This window comes from Natator depressus, chromosome 1, assembly GCF_965152275.1.
Source record: "Natator depressus isolate rNatDep1 chromosome 1, rNatDep2.hap1, whole genome shotgun sequence".
Taxonomy (NCBI): domain Eukaryota; kingdom Metazoa; phylum Chordata; order Testudines; family Cheloniidae; genus Natator; species Natator depressus.
This window is the reverse complement of record NC_134234.1, coordinates 333,750,983-333,773,100: the sequence shown is the minus strand read 5'-3', so window position 1 is coordinate 333,773,100 and position 22,118 is coordinate 333,750,983. Positions and strand designations below refer to the sequence as shown.

The 22,118-nt window shown below is 42.0% G+C and overlaps 1 protein-coding gene across 2 annotated transcripts in view; it reads left to right on the top strand.

The window, feature by feature from the left end:
* CDC123 (cell division cycle 123) overlaps window positions 1–22,118 on the top strand; it is a 79,947-nt gene that overhangs the window by 10,116 nt on the left and 47,713 nt on the right. For both annotated transcript variants that reach the window (XM_074942624.1, XM_074942623.1), the window contains 4 exons: window positions 4,907–5,002; window positions 5,552–5,658; window positions 20,865–20,913; window positions 22,004–22,079. In XM_074942624.1, coding sequence (XP_074798725.1) covers window positions 4,907–5,002; window positions 5,552–5,658; window positions 20,865–20,913; window positions 22,004–22,079 — 328 coding nt within the window. The remainder of the gene's footprint in view (window positions 1–4,906; window positions 5,003–5,551; window positions 5,659–20,864; window positions 20,914–22,003; window positions 22,080–22,118) is intronic.

Here is a 22,118-nt window from a genome sequence, read left to right as displayed (position 1 = left end):
GTGTGGCTGATGTGGTTGGGTCCTCTGATGGTGTCGCTAGAGTAGATATGGGGACAGAGTAGGCTACGGGGTTTGTTACAGGGATTGGTTCCTGGGTTAGTGATTCTGTGGTGTGATGTGTAGTTGCTGGAAAGTATTTGCTTCAAGTTGGGGGCTGTCTGTAAGCGAGGACTGGCCTCCCTCCCAAGGTCTGTGAGAGTGAGGGATCGTTTTCCAGGATAGGTTGTAGAACGTTGATGTGCTGGAGAGGTTTTAGCTGGGGGCTATACATGATGGCCAGTGGTGTTCAGTTATTTTTCCTTGTTGGGCCTGTCCTGTAGTAAGTGACTTCTGGGTCTGGCTCTGTCAATCTGTTTCGTCACTTCCGCGGGTGGGTATTGTAGTTTTAAAAATGCTTGATAAAGATCTTGTAGGTGTTTGTCTGTGTCTGAGGGATTGGAGCAAATGCAGTTGTATATTAGGGGTTGGCTGTAGACAATGGATCGTGTGATGATGTCCTGGATGGAAGCTGGAGGCATGTAGGTAAGTATAGCAGTCAGTAGGTTTCTGGTATAGGGTGGTGTTTATGTGACCATCACTTATTTGCACTGTAGTGTCCAGGAAGTGGATCTCTTGTGTGGACTGGTCCAGGCTGAGGTTGATGGTGGGGTGGAAATTGTTGAAATCCAGGTGGAATTCTTCAAGGGCCTCCTTCCCATGGGTCCATATGATAATGATGTCATCAATGTAGCGCAAGTAGAGGAGGGGCACTAGGGGATGAGAGCTGAGGAAGAGTAGTTCTAAGTCAGCCTTAAAAATGTTGGCATACTGTGGGGCCATGCGGGTACCCATAGCAGTGCTGCTGACTTGAAGGTATAAGTTGTCCCCAAATCTGAAATGGTTGTGGGTGACGACAAAGTCACAGAACTCAGCCACCAGGTGTGCCGTGGCCTCATCAGGGATACTGTTCCTGACAGCTTCTAGTCCATCCTTGTGTGGAACATTGGTGTAAAGAGCTTCTACATCCATGGTGGCCAGGCTGGTGTTTTCAGGAAGATCATCTATGCATTGTAGTTTCCACAGGAAGTTGGTGGTGTCTCGAAGATAGCAAGGAGTGCCCGTAGCACAGGGTCTGAAGAGAGAGTCCAAATAGCTGGTAGCTATTCTCTTCATGTTCCAGTATATTTATGCTTGTATCTGTAACTTTCACTCCAGGCATCTGAAGAAGTGGGGGTTTTTACCCACGAAAGCTTATGCCCAAATAAATCTGTTAATCTTTAAGGTGCCACCAGACTCCTCGTTGTTTTTGTGGATACAGACTAACACGGCTACCCCTCTGATAACAGAAATAATATTTTTCAATTCACCTCATAGAAGTACGGTAGTGCAATCTCTTTGTCCTGAAAGTGCAACTTACAAATGTAAATTTTTTGTTTTTTACATAACTGCACTCAAAAACAAAATAATGTAAAACTTCAGCGCCTACAAGTCCACTCTGTCCTACTTCTTGTTCAGCCAATCACTAAGACAAACTGTGATGGGATCCCCCCAGGGTGTAGCCTGGGATTGTGGGACTGCTGTATGAACACAAAGAAGTGCCTTCTCAAATGTCAAAGTATTTTAAAAGAAAAACTACTAAGAAAATCCATCACACATACACAGCCAACTATCTTTTTCAGATTCAGTGAAAATAACTTCTTTACTTGGCTCATAATCTACATTCTGAACCTTACTTTGTGCCCTGCAGCCGTGGCTGTCATGGCCACTATGAACACTTAAGAAATGCATGATAGAGAAGTTAACTACATAGAAAAGCCAGCTGCATAAACCTCACAAAGAAATCCATTTGTGCAGGGATGGGGCAGGCAGGGAATGTATTAAAATGGAAAGGCTCTAGACAGTCATCTCACAGTTACTTAATGACAGTAAAGATCAAATTGAATGCTAGTAAAAGGGGCCAGATTGACAGCCCAATAGAATTCAGTCCTCTGTCCACAGACCAGGCACTATACAGCACAGGCACACTGCTAACACAAGCTTCCGCAACACTGGCCTGCCATTCTACTTGGGGTGTTTTTGCCTTTCTCAGCAGCATGTGGATGCGGGTCACCTGCCAGAATCATCTGGATATATCCCACGTAATTCCCTGCTATTTCAAGGGCCTCAGGCACTGGTGTGGCACATAATAGTTTAGTCCCCTAAGGGCTGTAATATTTGGTCTAATTTCAGTTGTTGGGTTTAGTGTGCAGGTGGTGGCTTCTGATATACAGCAGATCAGACTAGATGATCCAGTGGTCTCTTCTGGCCTTAAATTCTATGACTATATGACCAAGGCAGTGATGCTGTACTAATGGTTATAAAAGCAGCGTGAGTGCTCTGACATTGAGAAAACACAGGAAAAATGGGTTTAAAAGACTTCTTTTGGTGTCTGATTAGTTCACAGCATGAGTGAGTGGGATGAGGTTTTTGTGACGTGTCAGCATATTCTGATTTTCTACTATAATACTTGTTCTGCAAAAAGAGGTGGTCTTTGCAAAGTTGATTCTTTAGGAACTGATGGACTGAAACCAGCTTCAATTTCTTTTAAAAATTCTGGATCTAATTTTGTCCTAGGTTGTGAGCATACTGGGCAAAGACGACTTTTGTATTATTTTGGCATGGTGCCTAGTACAATGGAGCCCAACTCCCTGTGTGGGGTCCTTACGAGCTAACAATAGAAATAATAATTGGAGCTAGTCCAGGTAGCTACACCTATCATTAAGGGTGCTTGACACTTTCCACTGTAGTACCCTATTTTCAGCTGCTTAGAACTTTGGCAAACTTTAACTGTTTGGGATGAAGTTTTCCATGGCAGATGTCTACCAGGTTGATTTTTTTTTTTTGTGGTGGGAGAGTGGAGAACTTCAAAAACTGCTCAGTAATTTTTCAGGACAAGCTTATGGACTAATTTGTTTTGCTCATGGTAAACAAAATGTGTACAATCATTTTTATTGCGAATTTTTAACATTACCATGCATTGGAGGAGGGAAATGAAATATGACAAATTTTGCCCTAGTTCCAGAATACGGCCTTTGCTGCCTGAATTTGGCTGCGTTCTGAGTCTCCGAAAATCACAGTTCGCACATGGTCAGTTGAGACTCGTTACATTTTGGCTGCTAAATGCTCAGAAGATGCCATCTACACTGAGCATGCCCCTTCACTCCCAGCATCTTCATGCTGATGGTACTGCATGCACACAAAGTGACAGAGCATCAGTGTTGCCAGCTATCTCTCGGTGAATGTCACCGTAGAGGACCTTGAAAAGTAATTAGATGGTGCAAAAAATTGCTTGTTCGGGTTTTTTGGGGCGGGGTTGGGAGGGAGGAACTTCAAGTACGATTCCTCTTGAAAACTAAAAAGTGCAGTAAGTAAAAACTCAGAACATATGAAACCAAGCACAACTTAAATCATTCCACTTAAGTGGGGTTTTTTTTTTTAAGTGGTTTGGTGGGAAATCGTGTTGGGAGAAGCTAAAAAAGGATCTCTGAAATTATAAAATATTCTTGTGGATGTAAGGTTTTATTTGCCGTCTGGGTGTGAGGGGAGGGGAAAGATCTTAGTTTATCTTTAAGCTAGGTGTTATTTTTGAGATGCATTTTATATAAACGCTGATGGAAATAGCATTTTCTAAACACTGCTTACTGTGACATCATTTATTTATTCTTGAGGATGAAAAATCTTTGGCAACTGTCCACAAGTCTTTGATATTCTTTTGAAGGGCAGAGATTTATTCCTTCCTCTGCGCTAGCCACCCACACTAGTAGTGCTTGTAGCATCGTGAGGGATTTTTTTTCTACTTTTGGTGTTCTGCTATACAGTAAATCATTTATTTTTAAACAAGCATCACATTCTTTTTCAAAGCCAAAGATTCCTAGCACAGTCTATTCTCTTGATGCAAGTTAACAACACATGTATTACTCAAGACTGTCTTCAAGGCCCCAGCCCTACAAGCTCTTTTCCCATCAGGGGGAGCCACATTGCATGAAGCCCTATTAACTTCAGGTGCAGAACAGCTTGGAGATCGGGATCTGGGATTGTGTACGTAGATGTTTAAAGATTTGCTCTTCTCTACAGGGATGTCGTCATGTTAAGTGATAAATATTCAAGTGTGTGTGTGTGACACACACATTTTTTAGTGTGTGTGTGTTCATTTACTTACACACACACACACACATATTCCTAATAAATTAACTTTTAGTTTAGTGAGGTATTAAGATCTGATGCATATTCTTGTTATTTAACTGGCTTGTTTACTTTTGCACTTGTATGAGTTTCAACACTGAAATTAGACCAGTCAGTTTTGTTTATTGTTCCACTTTCTAGCTTTCATACCTTGGCATAATGCTACAATATTTGGGTTGCAAATTTTTTAGGGGAATGTCTAACATCCAACGCCCCTCCCCCATCCCCCCCAAAAAGACCATTTGTTTGAAATGCCTAAAATCAGCATGAAAAAATTCTAATCTTGTCAAATATTGTTTCCTTATCTATAGTCTGGACTTCTCCTACAGGTGTCTCTTTAAAAGTTGCTTATTTGTTTGACTTGCAGTGTGGCCAGTTCTTATGATTTTGTCATCAGTCTTGTGATACATTTTCTTTTTCTAAAGCCCAGGAATCTCAGTTTTAATTTTAAAAAACAAGTAAGTTTCCAGCCCTCATTATTGCAGAGAAAAGCTTGAAAACATGAACGACCAAGGTTCAAGCACCAGAAAACAAAAAATTATTTAAAATCTCATGATTTTTGGAGCCTGCCTCATGGTTTTTGAGTGGTAATACTGGATTTGCATGTGACTCTATTGCAACTGTAATTTACATCCTTAATTCTATTTCTAAAGCTAACCTTTTCCCTGATTAAATGAACCTGAATTACCTTCTGTTCTCCATTTAGGCACCAGAATTCCCTGAGTTTGCACTTAAAGTTCAAGAAGCTATCACTTCCTTGGGAGGCAGCATCTTCCCTAAGCTCAACTGGAGTGCTCCCAGGGTAAGAACACTGATTAAATCCTAAATGTTTTAACAGACTTTGTTGTAATCAATTCTTTGATGTATCTGGGACTTGGGAGGAGAGTAACTGCACTGATGGAGGCTGGTGCAGTAGCAGAGTTCTCAGTGGAGTGCTGCTGCAGTACAATTTGGTGCAGTCGAGTTGCACAGCCTTTCCTGAGTGATGTCGTACAGCACTGCATCACCCGGGTACTGTTTCATGAGCTGGAATTTATATGGGAAGAGGTACAGTCTGCATGTCCTTCTCAAACATTCAGCTCTTCTCTTCATTTGATAGGCACTTATTAGTGCTTTGTAGAGAAAATAAAATCAATTTGCACTGATGTCAGTAGATGTCCATGCACAGAACAATAGCTTCATTGAGCCATGTGTTCATGATAAGAAGAGAAACTCCTGCCAAAATCAGTTGTCCATCTTTGTAGTCCTGCCTGTCAACTCGTACTTCAAAATGGTGTGCAGTAGTTGTATATCAGCTATTGATAAGGCACGTAAAGGTACATTTCAAATGATATCATTCCTTCTTGTTTAGGATGCCTACTGGATAGCAATGAATAGTTCTCTGAAATGTAAAACCCTCAGCGACATCTTCCTCCTCTTCAAGAGTTCAGACTTCATTACTCGTGACTTCACTCAGCCGTAAGTATAGTTCAGACAGACAGTTTTATTAATTTGATCAAATCTAAAGTAATAGTTCCTATAAATCTTCTCTGAAAAGTAACTGTAAAAGGCATTGTGGAGTTTGATTCATTGTCTCTCAGTGACTTCCATACACAACTAAAAAAATTCTTTTTTGTTTTCTAACTGCCAACTCTGCACATATTCGGATTCCAAGATGAAAGTGAAACCAGATTTTGTTTCTAGTGATGATGATGCATGAGAAAAAAGATTCTATACGCCAAATTATCCCCTCAGCAATACCTGGGCAACCCACCTCACTGCTATATAGGGGTAATGGCATTGTTTACTAAGTTCCAATCAGATAAGAAGGAAATGGACTCTGTCTTACTCTCATTCTTAGCTGTGCTGATTCTGCAGTGTTAATGGGTAAAATTCAGTAAAATATTTATTTATTTATTAAAGTAATGGGTTCTGACCCTGACTACAAACCAAGAATGCCTTTGTAGACTAAATGCACTATTATCAGAGTTGAATCACATTTTAATCAAGATGTCTCTCTCTCGGTTCTTTATTGCTAGGGGGTTTTTATTATTACGTGTCTTCACTGTGGTCCGGCATCACTTTCAGTCATTTCATTTACAGCTTCTAATACTTTTGGGTTCAGTATTGCTGGCTGGGAGGAAACTGAGCCCTCTGCTGCTGTGTCACCTCTCCTTTTTTTTCTGGAGCTCCTTGATCCCAGTTCCTTTTGTTGCATTTGGACAAATACTATTGCTCGGAAGTGTGTCGTTCTGTCGTCAGAGATAAAATTATAAGAGTACAATGGGATTAGGCTGGGGTTGGGTTTTTTCTTTTTCAATCTTCTGAGTAGGAGGGTACAGTCAGTTGGGTAAGACCATTTAGCATCTGTGACCTCCAGACCTCTGAAACATGTGACTCATCCTAAATTTATTTCTTTGCAATGAAAGTGTTGTGTTTAATGAAGAGACCGCTTTTTTAACTTGAAGCTTAATTAGTGTTTAACTCCAGTTGCTGGTACCCTGCTAAGAACCATCTTGGAAATTCTATTTAATTGTCTAGCTTAAAAAGTACTTTGAAAATCAAGATCAGGAGGGGGAGAAATGCCTTCCATGACTAAACTAAAACCCCAGTTTAATAATTCAGTTTTATATATTTGGGAGGAAGCTTTATCCAGTAGTTGTTGGCTGCTTATTTATTGTGTGGTAGTGCCTAGGAACTTCAGTCAAGAGCAAGGGACCTATTTTGCTAGGTGCTGTCAACTCAGACAACAAAGACGACAGTCCCTGCCCCAGAGCACTTACAGTGTAATGAGGCCTTTTCTTGTTTAAAACGTGAAACTTAATTGTGCTGTTGCTGTGCAACTGCTTTCTTTTCTGGTCCTGCAACTTTGGCAACAGACTTTGCCATCTGTCAAGGTGCAAAAAATTCTCACCCTGGTCCCCAAATTTCTCTGTGGAGCTTAGCAATGGTTTCAGTCCAGTAGTGAAGTCAAAGCAGCTCTGCAAGTTATAATGTCCATGTGCATTGCCCTATCCTGGAAAATGTAGGGCCAGACTTTTCCATGGGTGGGGTGTTAAGTTTTGTGCAATATTGGCCGTCATTGCAAATGCCCAGCTCGCATTGTGTATGCAAAACGGGGAATTGTATTTTTATATTATGGCAGTGCCCATAACTTGCTAGGCAGTGTCCAAACACTGAAAGTCATAGACTCGAAGCTTCTTACGACCAGAAGGCACCGTTGTGGTCATCTAGTCTGACCTCCTGCATCACACATCCCTCAGTTAAAACTCTGGTTCAAGCCCAGTAGCTGTTGTTGTATTAGAGCCTATTTTCTAGAAGGAAAAAAAAATCCAGTCTTCATTTAGATTTTGTATGATGGAGAATCCACTGGAACCCTTGGTAAGTTGTTCCAATGGTTAATTACCCTCACTGTTAAGAATATGCTCCTTATTTCTAACCTGAATCTGTCTAGCTTCAACTTCCAGCCAAGAACATGGGACATGGTCCTTGCTCAGAAGCACTTATACGCTTAAAAGCTAAAAAGATAAAGGGTAGAGGAAAAGGTGATAGCGCATATGCAAATGGATCAGGGTGGTGATAGCTAAATTTTCGTGTCTTTGTTCTGATGGGAGGGTCATTCAGTGGAATTGAGGTCGGGGATAGGATAGGATTGTGAGAGTAAGAGAGGAAATGGCAGAGGGAGAGGAGAACTGTATGGAAATGAGGTTGAACTGAGGAGGAAGGGAGGGAGGTTGGACTAGGGGAATGAGCTGGGGCAGGTGAGAAGTTGCAGTAGACCACGCCAGTAACAATACAGCAAATGAGGAAAAACCTATCCAGAGCTCAAGTTTTCAGAGTCAAGTGAAGATTTCTGGAGGCTGTGACAACTCTTTGACAACTGCTCTGGCTCCTGCTGTTCAGAGGGGATGGGAGGCTGCTTAGCCACAAGCCTCAGGCAGGTTCTTCTCCATCCATAAAGAGTTGGAAGACCCCGACTTAAACCATGTGGTGCCTTCTGTTGTAGCTGGCGCTGGCTGCTTTGGGGAGTGAGACACAGGTCTGGAAGCTTCCACAGTTTTCCCAACAAAATCCTCCTAGCGGCTGTTCCCCAGAGATGAAGGAAGGAGGCTGCTAACCCTACTGAGCACATGCATTGTTGCCCATCGGGTGTGCAGATCTTGCAGGTGCAACTTATGTGTTGTCCTTGGAAATTTTGGCCATTTAAAATTTGCTGCTACTTGTTTATTTATAAGTCTTGGGGAAATGTACCCAGTAATTACTAGCAGGAGGACTAAATCTACTAGCCAGAGGTAGGAAATGCAAGGGTGGGAGTAGCTCCACTAGCAGAGTCTACGGCTTGTGCCTTCATGAGAAGCACAGGTGCTAGGGAGAGGTAAGGTGCTGGGGTTTCTACCAGGATATTGTCCTTAAAGTTCCCAGGCAGAGTCAATCTTGAGTGTGAGCATCCAGCTAGTACATATTTTTATTTTTTTTATAAATATGAAGCTTCACACCTCTGTAATTGTTGGAAGAAGTCATCTCCGTCACACAGAGCCTACTGGCAGAGTTTCTGCTGTTCTACCCTTTAGTCTCCTGCAGTGTGGGAGTGGAAATGAGGAAATAAGTCTCTGCTTCTCTACTCTCTACCTACCCTCTATTTCCAAGGTCTTCCTAGGGGTCACATTGGGAAAACAGAAATTGTAGTGTGGTTTCTAAAGCGCACCAGTGAAACTGATGAGATCCTTGTCAATTTGACATTGCTGCTGTTTGCCAAAATGTTAATTAGCTGCAGAGACAGGAGCTGTCTGTTGTCTCAGGAAGACAACACTGCATTCTGTGTGTAATACTAGATTGTAAACTGCTCATGCAGGCCACGTTCTTTATTCTGTAAACCACCCAGTTGTACTGTGTGTGAAAGAAATGCTATATATGTCTTGCCTTTATGTATTGCTGCAGGACCACAAATTCATTGTTGTATAATTTGTATTAAAATAGCACCCCAAAGTTCCAATCAAGGGTTGGGAACTAGATTGCCATACAAACACATACTAATAAATAATCCTTAAACTAGTGGTCTTGGGCTATGATGGTGCTGTGGTGCACCTCTTATCACCATTAATGCATCATCACACCTTTGAATTTGACTAGTCTTAGTGCCTTATCTCATTATAAAAGGATTTGTGGCCTCCTTTTGCTGAAGTGTGCCATAAATTACTTGAAACACTTTCAAATTAAATTACAAAAAGTATTTTTTTTTTTTTTTTTTGCCAACCCTGAGTGGACTTGGGTGAGACATATTTTAGTCATGGAGCATCAGAGTACTCAAATGGAAAATTCTATGGACCTGTCAGTAAGGTTGAAAAGTTCATAGAGGGGATAGAAATACATTTAAACAACTGGATCCTATTAGAGACGAAATTGAACAATAATGCAATTCAGTGAAAACCTGCACTATTCTTATTTTACAGCAAACCAGATGCTTCATATAGTGTAGTTTTTCTAGCTTTTTCCTGTGATTTGATTTTTCTAAGTCCACTCCTGTGTTGGACACCTCCATATTTCTTTTCTAGTAATGCTTCTCTGTCTGTTAGGTTTGGCTATTTAATTTTAGTCTTGTTATATTGTATTTTAAAATGGTGCCATGCCTTGGTGGGTAAGAGGACAATGTATCAGTACAATTTACTAAAGAGGGTTTAATAATCCAACGGAGGGTTTGCTTCTATCGCCACTACGCAAATGCACACATTGAAATTTTAGTGCCAATCCCAGTGAGCAGCGGCGTATGAATGCCGAGGCCGTCCAATTTGCAGGGGTGGCAAATTTGTAAGAGCAACCAGGGGCACCAACTTCCCCCATCACCAGTGGGTGCTCGTGGCCCCCTGGCCCTGCCCCAACTCCACCCCTTCTCTGCCCCCATTCCAACCCCTTCCCCAAAGTCCCCGCCCCAACTCCACCCCTTTCCTGCCCCTATTGGTTCCCTTCCCCAAATCCCGGCCCCGCCTTCTCCCCTGAGCGTGGCGCGTTCCCCCCTCTCCCCCAGCTGTGTGAAGCTGTTTTGCGCACAAGCGCCCGCAGGGAGCAGGGAGAAGCAGGACCCAGCGGCGCACGCAGGGGAGGAGTCAGAGCAGAGGTGAGCAGGGGCGCGGGGAGCTGCCCGGGGGCAGCAATTATTTCAAGGCCTAGGGGCGGCAAAATCATTAATCCACCACTGCCAGTGAGGTTGATGGAAAATGCTTTGGCCAAAGTAAACAGAAGACACTTATGAGCCCAGGGGCTTCTTCATCGTCATTCATCATGCAGGGGATATATTTTGGCTTTGCTTTTTCCCTTAGCTCAAGGATAGACATTTAACTGTTCTTAGACTCTCAGTCCAGTTTGGATTTGATGGTCTCAGCCTTCTTGTATGATGACCCCAAGGCCTGGATGCTAGTTAATGGGATTGTGTCCCCTATTTTCTCATTGTACAAAAATGCCCAGCAAGAGAGCTTGGGCTTCTGGGCAAATTGTGGTATAGGAAATTACAATCTAATCTAAAGACTGACATGAAGGGGAAGGGAGTCCAGGAGAGCTGGCTGTATTTCAAGGAATCCCTGTTGAGGTTACAGGGACAAACCATCCCGATGAGTCGAAAGAATAGTAAACATGGCAGGCGACCAGCTTGGCTTAATGGTGAAATCCTAGCGGATCTTAAACATAAAAAAGAAGCTTACAAGAAGTGGAAAGTTGGACATATGACCAGGGAAGAGTATAAAAATATTGCTCGGGCATGTAGGAAAGATATCAGGAGGGCCAAATCGCACCTGGAGCTGCAGCTAGCAAGAGATGTCAAGAGTAACAAGAAGGGTTTCTTCAGGTATGTTGGCAACAAGAAGAAAGCCAAGGAAAGTGTGGGCCCCTTACTGAATGAGGGAGGCAACCTAGTGACAGAGGATGTGGAAAAAGTTAATGTACTCAATGCTTTTTTTGCCTCTGTTTTCACTAACAAGGTCAGCTCCCAGACTGCTGCGCTGGGCATCACAAAATGGGGAAGAGATGGCCAGCCCTCTGTGGAGATAGAGGTGGTTAGGGACTATTTAGAAAAGCTGGACGTGCACAAGTCCATGGGGCCGGACGAGTTGCATCCAAGAGTGCTGAAGGAATTGGCGGCTGTGATTGCAGAGCCCTTGGCCATTATCTTTGAAAACTCGTGGCGAACAGGGGAAGTCCCGGATGACTGGAAAAAGGCTAATGTAGTGCCAATCTTTAAAAAAGGGAAGGAGGAGGATCCTGGGAACTACAGGCCAGTCAGCCTCACTTCAGTCCCTGGAAAAATCATGGAGCAGGTCCTCAAAGAATCAATCCTAAAGCACTTACATGAGAGGAAAGTGATCAGGAACAGTCAGCATGGATTCACCAAGGGAAGGTCATGCCTGACTAATCTAATCGCCTTTTATGATGAGATTACTGGTTCTGTGGATGAAGGGAAAGCAGTGGATGTATTGTTTCTTGACTTTAGCAAAGCTTTTGACACGGTCTCCCACAGTATTCTTGTCAGCAAGTTAAGGAAGTATGGGCTGGATGAATGCACTATAAGGTGGGTAGAAAGCTGGCTAGATTGTCGGGCTCAACGGGTAGTGATCAATGGCTCCATGTCTAGTTGGCAGCCGGTGTCAAGTGGAGTGCCCCAGGGGTCAGTCCTGGGGCCGGTTTTGTTCAATATCTTCATAAATGATCTGGAGGATGGTGTGGATTGCACTCTCAGCAAATTTGCGGATGATACTAAACTGGGAGGAGTGGTAGATACGCTGGAGGGGAGGGATAGGATACAGAAGGACCTAGACAAATTGGAGGATTGGGCCAAAAGAAATCTGATGAGGTTCAATAAGGATAAGTGCAGGGTCCTACACTTAGGATGGAAGAACCCAATGCACCGCTACAGACTAGGGACCGAATGGCTAGGCAGCAGTTCTGCGGAAAAGGACCTAGGGGTTACAGTGGACGAGAAGCTGGATATGAGTCAGCAGTGTGCCCTTGTTGCCAAGAAGGCCAATGGCATTTTGGGATGTATAAGTAGGGGCATAGCGAGCAGATCGAGGGACGTGATCGTTCCCCTCTATTCGACACTGGTGAGGCCTCATCTGGAGTACTGTGTCCAGTTTTGGGCCCCACACTACAAGAAGGATGTGGATAAATTGGAGAGAGTCCAGCGAAGGGCAACAAAAATGATTAGGGGTCTAGAGCACATGACTTATGAGGAGAGGCTGAGGGAACTGGGATTGTTTAGTCTGCAGAAGAGAAGAATGAGGGGGGATTTGATAGCTGCTTTCAACTACCTGAAAGGGGGTTCCAAAGAGGATGGCTCTAGACTGTTCTCAATGGTAGCAGATGACAGAACGAGGAGTAATGGTCTCAAGTTGCAATGGGGGAGGTTTAGATTGGATATTAGGAAAAACTTTTTCACTAAGAGGGTGGTGAAACACTGGAATGCGTTACCTAGGGAGGTGGTAGAATCTCCTTCCTTAGAGGTTTTTAAGGTCAGGCTTGACAAAGCCCTGGCTGGGATGATTTAACTGGGAATTGGTCCTGCTTCGAGCAGGGGGTTGGACTAGATGACCTTCTGGGGTCCCTTCCAACCCTGATATTCTATGATTCTATGATTCTATGTTTTCAGTTGGGGAAAAGTTATATTTCACTTTCCCTCCTAAAAGCTGTTTTGTAATGTTAGTGTAAAATACTGTGGTGGTTTTTGCAAGAGCAGGCTTTAGTTTGGTAATAGGGTGAATTATTCCATAGAGATGTAGATATTGGGCAAATTTAGCCTTGGCAATTTCTGTTGATTTTGAGTGAGAGTTGTACCTATTTAAGGTGGGATTAATTTTGCTCCTAATCTGTGAAGCACTTTGGCCTCCTCCTAGATGAACTGTTGTAAATAAAAGGTATTTGAATAAAACATCCTGCTTTTAATCCAGTCCGTTCATAGCATTCCTGAACTGCTAAATTATTCATATGAACATAGGCAGTCAAACAGGCTAAATGATTAGACTTGCTGAATCACAAGGTTGTCTCTATTAATTACGCTGTTGATTAAATGCCAGTGCCATAGATCTTGGCAAGCAGAAATTAGAAATGCAACTAGCATATGGAAGTAAAATGCTGAACTGGTAAAAACTGGAGACATTGTGTGCCCTCTCACTTGGATGGGCTTGTAAAAAAGAGAGAGAAATAGATTTGATTGTATTTAGTGGGATGAAAAAGCTTTTGCTCAGACATAAAATAATAGCCAAAAAACTTTTTAATATACGTTTCTTTGTATTTTGTTACCTTTGTGCTCCTGAACTGTCCAACAAGTAAAAGAAGCTCTGTTGTTTGGGAGGTAGTGTGGCACTGAACGGGCTATTGGTAGACCTGGTTTCTTTCCCCAGCTCCGCCCATGACCTGCTTTGTGACCAAGGGCAAATCACCTCATTTCTCTGTGCCTGTTTCCCCTCCCACCCACTGCATGTCTTGTTTATTTATACCAAGCTAATTAGGTCAGGGTGGGATTGTGTTTGTGCAGTCTCTAGCACAATGGGGTTCCAATTTAGGTGCTACTATAGTATAGATCATAAACAATATACAATCTGATTAGTCAGAGCATCTTGAATATGACTGGCTACATTTCCAACGTTTAAATGTTTGGCTTCTGACATGAAGCTGGCACTTCTATCACTTTAAAATTCTTAAATATAAGAACTTCCCTCATGGAACAGAAATAGACTAACAAGGACTTGAACACAGCACACTAATTACAGTGCAGTCAGTGTTATTTATCTTTCATGTAAGCACTGTATTTCACTTAACTAATTTAACAGAAAACAGATTATTCAGGGTTTGGTGTGGTATGAGCCTTAAGCCAGTTTTTTTAAAATAACCTAATGTAGTTCATAGGCAGTAAAACTTCCCTGTTTTAATTGGATTCTGTATCAAGCTGAAAACCTTGTCCCTCCTGTAAACAAAACTTTCTTGTTTTGTTTTTATCTGCCTTTCAGTAAATGATTTTCGTATATAGTGGGATTCCCTCTGAGACCTTTTCCACTTGGCTTATCCAGAACACCTTGTCCAGTTCTGAAAGAACACTTCATCCAGTTCTCTGGGATCCAAAAATCTCAGTTAAACTTCAGATTTCATCACTCAGATTCCTTTATTTGGCTTACAGCAAACTATGCTGTGTTGATCAGACTCAAGCATAGGAGTGGGTATAGGGCATACCACACGTACAAAGTTATACAGAAAACCTCTTCCTTTATATACATTTACACATTGCATTGCATTTACTGTACATTGCATCATACATTTTGGATTGACTAACATGTAGGAACCAATCCCTGTGCAGGATGCTGTGTCCATGTGTTGTCCACACTTGACCTACTCCTTACCTCATCTCTCCATTCCTAATTTATCTTGTCCATTGTTAGTAAATGGTTCCATGGGTGTTCCCCCTCTTATCTTAGCTGGGTCACATTCTTTTTTCCGCCTTCTGATCTATTTATTTACCTTATTTAGCACAAATGTTCTGTTTTCATCCTAATGATATTTTTACCTCTCTAATTCTGTCTTCCAACAAATGAGGCCTCCCTTCATGTGTTAATTACTCATGTCAGACCTCTAGTAGGCATCCTTCAGTCTTGATAAATCATGGATATGTGCCCCTGAGAGAGAATTTATTCAATAATTTTATGGCAGCCATGGCTGAAGAGACCCACTCGAGAGAGACAATCTGTCACATTTAAAGGTGGTGTTTCAGCCCATTTGGGCTCTGTCTTCTGCAAGGTCTCTTCTCCTCTGCTAAGCCAGACTGCTTTCTCTCGTAACTCTTGTCCTCCCTGCCTTCCTCCTGTCGGTGGTTCTGGTGTGCAAACTCACCAAGAATGCTTCCATTGACTTAAGGGGGGAAGTGTGAAGGGCTCAGCTCCACGCGCAGTTCCCCACCAGGAATGGGGCAGCCACACTGGGCTTCTCAGCTCCCTGCCTTATGTCAGCCTAACACTGTAGTGTAGATCAAGCCTCAGACTGCATATGATACATTTGAGTTAGGTTAACCTACCACCTGTATTAGAAGACGTTTGTTAAGCTCTTGTTTCCAAAGGCTGTGGTCTTGAGTGTGATCTTCCCAGTTATCCGCATCCATGTCCATTTCATTGAGGTCTTGCTTGCACGCATCCTTGAAACGCAATTTTGGGTGTCCTTTGGGTCTTTTTCCAGATGTCAGTTTGCCATAGACGATGTCCTTTGGGATGTTCCCATCATCCATTCGGTGCACATGCCCTAGCCAGCGGAGGCATCTCTGTTTGAGGAGTGTTTGCATGCTGAGTATACTGGCCCACTTGAACACCTCAGTGTTGTGATTCTGTCCCCTGCAGGAGATTCCAAAGATTTGATGAAGACAATGCATATGAAAGCTGTTAAGTATCTTTTACTGATAAGAGTATAAGAGTCCATGCCTCATTCCTGTACAAAAATGTGCTGATAACACAGCAGCCTCTTGCTGCATGTACTGCTCATACAGGTGGTAGGTTAACCTAATTCGAGTGTACCATATGCAATTTGAGGCTTGGTCTACGCTACAGTGTTAGGTTGACGTGAGGCAGGGAGCCGAGAAGCCCAGTGTGGCTGCCCTGTTCCTGATGTGGAGCTGAGAGCCCTGGCTCTCAGCCCCCGACATTTCCCCTCTTAAGTTGATGGAAGCACTCTTGGTGAGGACCGCATCACCATCAGAAGAAGGGCAATGTGGACATGAACCACTGCAGTAATTACTGAAGTGGTTGTAAGTCAACCTTACATAGGTTGACTGATGATTATAGTGTAGACATTCCCTGAGACATTTGGAGATATCTTTCAGTTAGGTTTTCCATCATTTCTGTGCACTTAAAAGAATGTTTGATACAAGGCCCTTTTTGAGTGGCATTTGAACCACCTCCTCCAACTTGCCTCAAGTTCTTAAAGTAAAAATCTCTCACAATTAAATCCAAGGGTAGAGAAAAAGGGCCTGATCGAAAAGCCTGTTCAAGTCATCAGGAAGACTTGTGTTCAGGCTTTGGATCAGACTGTAAGGCTGTAGTATTCTTCAGGTACAAAATAACTGTTACAATTTTCATTATAACTTTGATGGTTTGTTTTATTATCCACAAGAGTAATTACAATGATTTGCAAATCAATTCATGACCCCTTTAGTTGATGTATACTGCAGGCATTGTAAATCCTGGTAAATCACTTCACTCTTTTTTATGGGCAAAGGATGAGTGGAATTATACAGCATATATCTGCTCTATTCAGTGATGTCTTTTAGCAAGTGTGTGCCAGTGGGGATTCGTATACTTGTGAAATATACAAAAAGAGATCTTTCTCCTGTTTACCTGTAAATAAGATTTCAATAAATAAAATGGAGACCAACGATATTTCACGCATGCTCTGTAAGCTGTGGGGTTTAGGTCTTTCAGCCCCTGCTAGTGTCTGAAACACAAGTTCTGACACTGTTTCAGAAATAAGATCCCTGGCATCTCTTAATTCTGCATGTGTGAAAATTATTTGCTGCTGTTCTCAGTACTTTTAAACCTTACCAGTGTTTAGGTTAAAGGAACTCTGCTCAGCCTCTTGCTTCCAGTGTTCAAGGAAAGCCTCATCTGTCACAGACGAGTAACTGGATGGCTTTGGCCATGCCTGTTAACGCTCAGTACCACAATAAGTTTGGTATAAAATAGGCAGTGCTAACACTTAATAGAATGAATACATTCAAGATGGCTAGCAGTGCATTATCTTGTGGGAAACATCCATGACAATTTCCAGCAGGAGAGAGAAGGATTCATAGATTATTTCTTTTAAAACATTTTTCCACTTTAGCTTTGACTGGACTCAGTTGTGTTTCATTATGAACATAAGAATGGCCATACTGGGTCAGACCAATGGTCCATGTAGCCCAGTATTCTGTCTTCCATTAGTGGCCAATGCCAGATGCTTCAGAGGAAATGAACAGAACAGGGAAATTATCAAGTGATCCAGCCTTCTGGCAGTTAGAGGCTTAGTAGAATATCAGGGTTGGAAGGGACCTCAGGAGGTCTAGTACAGTGGCTCTCAACCTTTCCAGACTATTGTATCCCTTTTAGGAGTCTGATTTGTCTTGCATACCCCAAGTTTCACCTCATTTAAAAACTACTTGCTTACAAAATCAGATAAAAATACAGAAGTGTCGCAGCACACTATTACTGAAAAATTGCTTAGGTTCTCACTTTTACCATATAATTATAAAATAAATCATTTGGAATATAAATATCGTACTTACGTTTCAGTTTATAGTATATAGAGCAGTATAAACAAGTCATTGTCTGTAGGAAATTTTAGTTTGTACTGACTTTGTTAGTGCTTTTTATGTAGCCTGGTGAAATACTAGGCAAATCTCTAGATGAGTTGATGTACCCCTGGAAGATGTCTGCATTCCCCCAGGGGTACCTGTACGCCGGTTAAGAACCACTGGCTCAGTATACCCAGAGCATGAGGTTGCATCACTGACCATCTTGACTAATTGCCTTTGCAAAAAGAAAAGGAGGACTTGTGGCACCTTAGAGACTAACCAATTTATTTGAGCATGAGCTTTCGTGAGCTACAGATGGACCTATCCTCCATTGACTTAGCTAATTATTTTTTTAACCCAATTATAGTTTTGGCCTTCACAGTATGCCCTGGCAACGAGTTCCACAGGTTGACTGTGCATTGTGTGAAGTAGAACTTCCTTTTGTTTGCTTTAAACCTGCTGCCTATTAATTTCATCAGGTGACCCCTGGTTCGAGTGTTATGGGAAGGGGTAAACAACACTTCCTTATTCACTTTTCTCCACACCTTTCATGATTTTATAGACCTCTATCTTATCCCCCCTTACCTTACTTGTCTCTTTTCCAAGCTGAACAGCATCAATTTTCTTAATCTCTCCTCATATGGAAACTGTTCCATCCTGCTACTCATTTTTGTTGCCCTTCTCTGTACCTCTTCCAATTCTAATACATCTCTTTTGATATGGGGCGACCAGAACTGCATGCAATGTTCAAGGTGTGGCTCAATGGACATGCCTGATCGTTTTGACACTGTGTCCTAGTTGCATTCTGTTGTCTATCAGGCATTTTGCTGGTTTGCTGAACTTGGTACCTATATTCAAGGCAGCCAACAGGTGCTGAAGGTAGGATGCAAGGTTTTTAATTCCTCCCTTAAAGGTAGAGGAGCAGTAACATCTTAGTCTCTGTCAAAGGCACCAGAGGGGCACTTAAACTTTATCCATTTTAGGACTATACTTGCCAGGTCCCCAAGGACTGCACCAAACTGGCATATAAAGGAGCAGCTTGCAGATACCCTCATGTCAAATATTCAGATATGCAGTGGAAGGGAGTACTGATCATAGTATGCAAGATGAGGGAAGTCAGTATCTCATGTGCTGTAGTACATATTAAAGCATATACTCACTGGGTTTTCCCCATGGTGAAAACAGCCCACATCAGGCATTACGGGGTATTTGTATTCTCATATCGCGACGACTGGCTCATGGTGGCATGCTCCAGATGAAAAGCTCAGGTCTCAACCTCTATGTTGCTGGGCCACCTTTCTTCTGTACTTTGGTATCCATACCAAAGAGTCAACTTTGAACCCTACACGATGCCTAGACTTCATAGGGGCCACCATCAACTCAATCATGGCTCAAGCCTACCTACCACAAGACAGGTTCCAGACTCTGCAAGAGCTCATAACTCATGTAGTCAACAATCCTTCAATTCCGGCCAGGACTTGCCTCTCCCTCCTGGATCACATGGCCTCATGGACGTACATCACTGCCCTCGCTCTTCTTCCCCTTAGCTGCCTCCAGAGGAGGTTCCAGAAAGTTTACTCGCCTACTCATCACACCATGGGCGTCAGGCTCACAGTTCCCCCCAAGGTAATCTTATTCCTTCACTGGTGGAGAGAACCTCATCAGGTCTGCGTAGGGGCTCCACTTCCTGCCCTCCTTCCCCACTGCAGTAGATCTGTTGATTTGCGGTGGAGAAGGAACTGCAGATGTCGTTGGTCTGCCCCACCCTTTGTCACCGCAGATGAAACCATGAGACAAGTCAGGGTGCATGCGCGAACCAACAGACACTACTTTTAAATTCTCCCACTCTAGACACATGGTACACGTGTGTAAACCCTCAGTGGAAAACAGATAAGGGCCACACATCTTGAAAAACCTACAGTTACAGGTAAGTAACCTCCTCATACTTCTTTAATCTGTACTGAATTTGGATAAATCTTGTCACTTTTGGGAGGGCACTCAGTTGTGACCCTTTTAACCAGCTCTTCCTCACAGTTGAGCTGTTCACTAAATGGTAGGCATTTTACTAACAGCTCAAGTACAAATGAGATTGGGAACTCTACTTTTAGAAAGGGGATATATTTTTGTTATCATTCCTTTGAAAATTACAGGATTTATTGTAGTGTTCATAATTACTTTGGTGAAAATATAGAGAATACATAATAGTTGGCATTAGGATAACTGCTTCTATTCTTACTGGCTACTGGATGAAGGAGTAAGAGACTGTAACTCACAAGAGAAAAATCTTTGGTGTCTGCCTACAGATATCTAATGTGTGTGAATAACATGGGAGAAGGGATATTTTGGGTTTTGTTTGTTTCAGTCTCTTAAGATCTGTTCTTCCAAATGCATTATTTATTATTGTTGACTCAGAGGGATGCCATGCTCTGGTATAGGCAGTGGCAAGTTAAACTACTTTGCTTCCCTCATTGGTGGAAAGGAAAAGTAGACCCACTGTTGCTGTAAGAATCATGGTGATATTGCTTGGTTCACTGAAGGGTGCATTGCTTTAGGAAGTTACCAGAGAAAGGTACTTGGAGACGTTTGCTCCAAGCAATGTAATGAAACTAGAACATCAAAGTGTGTGCTATTTCTGCGTCAGTGCAGTTATGCCAGGATAACAATTTAAGAGGAAGGCAAATTGTAGTTATCTCAAGCAAATAATATCTTGGCAATGAAGAAGTACTTTGAAGGGGCACCATCAATATAACAGTCATACCTGATAAACAAATGCTTTTCTCTGCTACTAATAAATTCTTAAATCATTAAGAGTACTTTTCACTTTTTTTGTACTGTTTATCTTTTTGGATTTCTCTCGGCGTGGTCAATGAAAATCCAAGGAAGTCAGTTTCACTTTGAGATTCTTAGTGCTACAGTGTTGATGATCCAACCATTTCTGAGGAAATATCCATTGTTAAGAAGCAATAGTTTGGATGAGAATGTTGTGTGTAATTGTAGAAACCTTTCTATTGGTTGAAGGTTGCTCTGATACAGTTTAACTTTGACTCATATCTAACTGGATAGTGTCTCCTTTTTAAAATAATTTTCTCCCTTTCCTCTAACCTGTCTTAACTTAATTTCTCTAAGAAGTTCATGCCCAAACAAGGCTTTTCCTTAATATACAGTAAAAGAAATGGGTGATAGGTGATCTCTGTTGGTATTTGAGTAACTGTCCGGCTGTGCCAAGGAAGAGGCATTTGCCAGTGGCATTTTACCCGTACTTGGTTTTTACTTCGAGTTAAAATGTCTTAGAAATGCTTAAGAATGCCTTTATGATGCATGGTTCCAGTTTGTCATGCTTGCTCTGAGTGAAAACAGTTCTATGTACAATAGATCTTGACAATGTAATTTATTTTTCCAGGTTTATTCACTGTACTGATGATACCCCTGATCCTTGCATGGAATATGAGGTAAGACTCCTCTCCTGGCTCTAGATAGTTTAACTATCTTACCCTTGAGAAGGCTGATACTTATGCTTGGGGTGACACCAATAAAACACTTTAGCGCTTGTAAAAAATAAATAAAAATGCCAGACTAATAGTTATGGAGACTGACGAGGATCTCTCTGCTTATCCACACACCAGATACATTGCAAGCAGTAGCCCTGCAAGCTTCTCCATAATACTCTCCCAAAGCGTGTCCACTTTGACCAGTGAGGGGAAACTTGAATGGCTGAGAGAGTTGTTCATTCTCTAAATGGCCTATTTTAGTTCTTAGCCTTTCTGCTGAGACTGCCAGCGGGGAGGCCAGTTGAGGTGGCTTGCCTCTGTCCTGTTCTTAATGGACAGCGTAACCAACTCCTATTGCCTAGTCTACAGAGTAATCAGAATGACTTGGTTAATGCTGCATGTACTGGATTTGAACCACTGACCTAGGCATAGTGCATTAGTGATCCCTTTAAGTATCTTCGGAGTCCATTGTATTGAATGAGAAGCTAGGTAAGTAAATCTTGCATTTAACTGTGGTGACTGTTCGGATCTTATGCAATCATTAACAGTGGCTTATTTTTGAACAATAGCAGAGTCTTTAAAATTGCTACTGATGTATTCTTTTGAATCGCATGGCAGCACCTGTATTCTTAAAACAGTGTTCAAGTAAATATTTGAAATGCCGTGCTTGTCTTTAAATGTTTATTGCTTTTCATATTTGAGTTCTGTGCCATGCTAGTGGAGTATAGGGAGAAAGATCCAATGGGCAAAATTATGGTGTATTAGAGATGCAATTTTGTTTTTACGGGTATTTTTCACAGGTAAAGAAATAAGTGACAGATAAGATTTCAAAGAAATTTGGCTTATTTGCCAAGATAATTACACACATTACAATTGTGAGGGGTTTTCCCTTTTGTTAAGAGTATCCTGTGATATTTTTCTTAACAGGAGGTACTATCTTAGGACCAAAATGTATGTGTGTGTGTGTTGACAAAAAAAAAAAAAAAAAAAAAAATTTGAATTAGTTCTTTTAAGCCAAATTTTGACATGTTGTATATTTTTTTTCCTATAGCTTGTGCTTCGAAAATGGTGTGAATTAATTCCTGGGGCAGAATTCAGATGCTTTGTGAAGGAAAACAAACTTATAGGTGAGGATCTTCTTAAAGACTCTGTAGTATTCACTGGGG